The sequence below is a fragment of the Piliocolobus tephrosceles genome, unplaced genomic scaffold, assembly GCF_002776525.5.
Source record: "Piliocolobus tephrosceles isolate RC106 unplaced genomic scaffold, ASM277652v3 unscaffolded_17475, whole genome shotgun sequence".
NCBI classification, from domain to species: Eukaryota; Metazoa; Chordata; class Mammalia; order Primates; family Cercopithecidae; genus Piliocolobus; species Piliocolobus tephrosceles.
In genome coordinates, this window is record NW_022299282.1 from 1 (window position 1) to 5,067 (window position 5,067).

The 5,067-nt window shown below is 62.5% G+C and overlaps 1 protein-coding gene across 1 annotated transcript; it reads right to left on the reverse strand.

Annotated features, from left to right (window-relative positions):
• Window positions 1–654: 654 nt before the first annotated feature.
• On the reverse strand, window positions 655–4,478 carry LOC111534224 (caskin-1-like; the record flags this gene model as incomplete). The annotated part of the gene is made up of 10 exons (XM_023200854.2): window positions 655–756; window positions 840–950; window positions 1,786–1,877; window positions 1,960–2,044; window positions 2,120–2,208; window positions 2,316–2,417; window positions 3,728–3,845; window positions 3,995–4,089; window positions 4,183–4,291; window positions 4,370–4,478. Coding segments are annotated over 10 exons (1,012 nt in total), but the record flags the coding sequence as incomplete, so codon positions are not given.
• Between the last annotated feature and the right edge of the window lie 589 nt (window positions 4,479–5,067).

Here is a 5,067-nt window from a genome sequence, read left to right on the forward strand (position 1 = left end):
TTTTGGTATTTTTAGTAGAGACGGGGTTTCACCGTGTTAGCCAGGATGGTCGCGATCTCTTGACCTCGTGATCCACCCTCCTCGGCCTCCCAAAATGCTGGGATTACCGGCTTGACCACGGCACCTCCCTGTTAATGACCACTGGCCGTGGCATGTGCAGGTATCGCCGAAAATGGGCTGTCAGCTATTGGTGAGGGCCACACGTGCGGTAGAGCGCGTGTGCACGCACGAAGTTGGTGGGCACCTGCAGGGTATTGCATGCACGCCTGCTGTGCAGGGGCTGGCATGTGCCTGGGTGCGTGTGAGCATAGCCCCTGCAGTCTGCATGTGAGTGGCAGTGCTTGGAGGCCTGGTGGCTGGGGGTCTCTGTGGGGCAGCTTGCATGTGCAGGGAGTCCTGGTGAGAGCGTGGACGTGGGGAGGAGACTGTCCTGGCTTCAGGCTCCCTCAGCTCCGATGGCCCCTGGACAGCATCACCTCGCCTCTGCCCCAGTGACAGAATAGGGGCTGACTGGGAGGCTCCTTGCTAGCAGGACATCCTTCACTCTCCTCTCCCTCAAGACCCTGAGGGTGGGTGGGGGCTGTGGCCAGGGAGGCAGGCTGTCTGTCTGTCTGCCCGTCCTGGGCCCAGCCCCTGGGGTGCAGGTGGCCTTACGGGTTTGTGCTCAGGCAGCCAGTCGGGGATGCTTAGGCCGCTGATCTCTGCCACAATCTTCTTCCGGTGGCCCGGCTTGGTGACACCAATGGCCGTGAGGTCCTAGGCAGAGGGGAGGCTTGTCAGCTGGGGGCTGGGCCCGTCTGTGGGACGCAGCTGGCACCGGCGGCGTGTGGAAAGCTCACCTCGGGGGTCATGCGGCTGATGGTGGGCAGGTCGTAGCCAGCGCTGATGAAGTTGGGGGTGTAGAGCTGCAGCTGGAACGCGGTGAGCCATTGGCTCACGGCCTCGGCGCTCTGGAAGACACAAGGCACCCACTGCAGGCTCGCCTGCCCGGCTGTGCCCTGCCACCACAGCGCCTCCTTCTCTGCTTGGCCGGCCAGCCGTGCAGCTGCTGTGTCCGCTGTCCGCTGCTCCATCTGCAGCAGGCCCCGGTGAGCCTGGCCCGTGAATGATCCTCAGTCCACAGTCCCTGAGGCGCCTCCTGGAGCATCCTCCACCCTTCCGCCTTCTGGGATCTCCACTGGGGGGCGGGGGGGCTGCTGCTGTCCACCGCATGCCTCCCTGACTGTTCCCTGCTCCTGCACCAGGGACGCCCTGCGCCATCTTGGGGAGGCAGGTGGTGTGGCCCCTTCGGAAGGAGCTCCGGGAAAGGGGCCTCGGGCTGGACCGGAAGGTAGGCTCTGTGCCCACAGGCAGGGGCACCTTGCCTCCTCCACCGTGCAGGACTCAGCCAGCAGCTTACGCCTCCCCAGCACGCAGGTGCACTCACACACCACGCGCCGCGCCCATGCATGCACTGCACCATCTCATACCCAGCCCCTTCCACCTGTACACAGACACGCGTGCCCGGTTCGCAGTCACACCATCACACAGGCATCCCGCACACACACATGCACACATGGAGGCACAGGTTGGCCCACACGCACAGCCTTTACAACAACGACACCCATACACGCAGGCGGACACACACAACACACACAGACTGACAGACAGAGGAGAGGGTCTGGTCTGGCAGTGCCCCCGACCCCACCGCAGCCAGGCCAGGCAGGCTGTGTAGGCACCCATCAGCCCATCGGCCTTACAGCCTCTCCCCGGAGCCCACAATGGGAGCACCCCCAAGCCCTGTACCTTGCCCTCCGATGCTGGCTCCAGCTTCTTGGGTGGCTGCTCCCCATAGACCTGCCCGGCATGGGCCACTGGAGGCTGGGACCGGGCCGCACCTGAGGACGAGAGTAGGTGGGGGACAAGAGCTGTCGGGCTGCTTTCCTCTGTCGGGCTGTGCGGCAGCAGCCTTGCTCTTACCTGCAGAGCCTTCTGGAGGCTTGGCGGGGCTGTCCCCTGTGCTGGACTCGGAGATGGACTTCTGGGAAAGCACCGTTGCCAGGAGCTGCAACCCAGAAACACCGGCTTGTTGCCTGCTCCCAGCCCTGGCCAACCTAGCCCCGACCACCACCCCACCTACCTTGATACCCTCAGAGCCCGCGTGTAGGGTGTGGCCCCCGCTGCCCCGGCTGCCAGCCACACCGCTAATGCTGCCGCTTCGGTCCCCACCTGCCAGTGTGAGAGAGCAAGATGAGGCCAGTGCTGGCCCCTGCCTGGCCCCACAGTGGTGCCTTGTGGAAGTCCTGCCACCTCTGCCCTTCAGGGACCCGGCTTACCTGCACAAGGCTTCCTCAGCACCCAGATCTCCTCTGGGGGTGCAGAAGGTCCCGATGAGCTGCTTCCCTGGGGCAGGCTTGGCTCAGCGCCTGCTCGGGAACCTGTAGGTCGAGCACAGCCTCCTGAGACCTGGGCCAGCGAGGGCGGGTGCTGACACAGGGGAGGTGGCGCAGAGGCCAGGCAGCCACAGCAAGGGGGTCCTCTCTGCCTGCTGTTGTCTCCAGGGAGCTGAGAGCCCCGAGGAAGACCCCTCCCCTGCCAGACATTTAGAGCAGGAGAGAGGCAGAGGCAGCCAAGGCTAGGCATCCTGCTGGTGGCCCTGGGGTCCTGCGGGCAGGGGCCAGAGACTGCTGGATGGTGTGAGCATCTCTGTACTGGGGAGTGGGGGGCAGGCAAGAAGCCCCCCACAAGCTGGAGCCAAGGCTCCCACTTGGGAGCTAGATGGCCATGACCGGGGGCTGGCCCTGCTTGTCCACCTCTATGTCCTCCATCAGGAGTAAACGGGCCCCTGGTCCCTCAGAGCCGCCATGTGGGGCTTCACAGCCTGGGTCCCTGGCCTAGTCCCTCTCCTCAGCCTCCTGTTCCTCAGATGTGCCCAGCTCTTGCCTGCCTCAGCGCCTTTGGTTTTTCCCTTTTTTCTTCACCAAGAGCACTCAAGTGAGTGCCTTTGTTGTTATCATTATTATTTTGAGACAGAGTCTCGCTCTGTCCCTCAGGCTGGTGCAATCTTGGCTCACTGTAGCCTCCACTTCCCAGGCTCAAGCAAACCTCCCACCTCAGCCTCCCAAGTCTCTGGGGCCATAGGCGCACACCATCGTGCTTGGCTAATTTTATGTTTTGTAGAGATGGAATCTCACTATGTTGTCCAGGCTGATCTCGAACTCCCGGGCTCAAACAGTCCTCTCACCTTGGCCTCCCAAAGTGCTGGGATGACAAGCGTGAGCTACCATGCCTGGCCCCGTCCCCTTTTAATGCACAGCTCCTGCCACCTGGAACCCACCAGTCTCTCAGGGCATTCTCTGGCCTCCTCTGACTGCCTCATCTCAAGCAGGCCCTCCCTGTGCTCCGGGTCACTGGTAAGTACATGTCCTGTTATGTTTACTTCACTGTCCCCTGCCCCCTCCTGCCCCAGGGCGAGCTCCTTGGGAGTTGGGTCCCCATCTGTCCTGGTGGCCAGTTCAGAACCAGACGTGGTGGCACACAGTGCTTGGTGGAACGCACAAAGGAACAGGTTGGGAACGGATGAGGAGATGGCCGCTGGGGCACCCTGATGCTCCCCACTCAACCCCACATTGGTACCCAGAAACCCAGCCCTGCTGGGCCCCCACACCCTTAGCATGCTCGCTGCTTCCAGTCCCCAAGCCCAAGGTGCGCAGCCCCTGCCTGCCCCCCAGGGTGGGGTGGAACTTGCCTGCTCGCTTGATGATGGCCTCGCCCAAGGAGGAAGGGAAGTAGCCCACCCGGTCATTACCCGTCCGGTTGTCATGGATACAGCCCTTCCACCGGCCATCCGGATGCTGCTCGAGGACCTGGCCAGTAAGGTGGGGGGCGCTCAGGGAGATGCCCCATTTTGCAGTCTCCTGCCCAGTGCCCCCCAGTTGCGGCAGGAGGGTGTTCTGGGGTGCACACGCCCAGCTGCCAACCCCCCCCTGCCGAGATAGCCCGAGGCCATGCTTACTGTGATGATGTCCCCCGCCTTCACATTGAGGCTGGTCAGGTCGTAATTGTTGCAATAATCCTTGGTCGCCCGGACCTGCAGGGCCGCTGAGGCCTCTGGGGATACAGGAGGGGGCCCCCCAAGTCCTGCGGGCTGATCTGGCCCAGCCCCAGCCCCAGCCACTGCCCCTCTGCCCTGCCTGGGCCCACCTCGCAACAGCTGCTTGATCTCCCTGCTGGCCTGGGACGTGGTGAACTGGTGCACGATGTCCAGGGCTGTCTGGCTGTAGGTGTTCCTCACGTGGGCATTGATCCCGCTCTGCACATGTGAGAGGTGAGGCCCTGTCAGGAGCCCCTACAGCCCACTGGGCCCAGCACCCCTGGCCCTCACACTCACATCCAGCAGCAGCCGCACCACCTCTGTCTTCCCGCAGAGCGCAGCCTCGTGCAGGGCCGTGCCGGACTTGGTCTGGCGGTTAATGTCGATGCCGGCTTGGAGGAGGAGCCTGGCGGGAAGGCAAGGTGGACAGGCGGGGCCTTCCAGCAGGAGGCCGGCCCCAGCACCCCCAAGCCAGGCCTCCATTTCCAGTTACCCCAGCAGTCTGGTTGGGGGCTGAGGACCGTCTAGCCCTGCCCCGTGTCTCTGACATTCACTGAGTGCTGAGCGCTTTTTCTTGTACTGTTTTTTTTTTTTTGAGACGGAGTTTCACCCTTGTTGACCAGGCTGGAATGCCACGGTGCGATCTCGGTTCACTGCAACTTCCACCTCCTGGATTCAAGCGACTCTCCTGCCTCAGCCTCTGGAGTAGCTGGGATTACAGGCACCTGCCACCACGCCCAGCTAATTTTGTATTTTTGGTAGAGACGGGGTTTCCACCATTTTGGCTAAGTTGGACACAAACTTCTGACCTCAGGTGATTCACCCACCTCGGCCTCCCAAAGTGCTGGGATTACAGACATGAGCCACTGAGTCCAGTCTGCTTTTTCTTTTTTTTTTTTTTTTGAGGCGGAGTCTTGCTCTGTCGCCGGGACTGGAGTGCAGTGGCCGGATCTCAGCTCACTGCAAGCTCCGCCTCCCAGGTTTACGCCATTCTC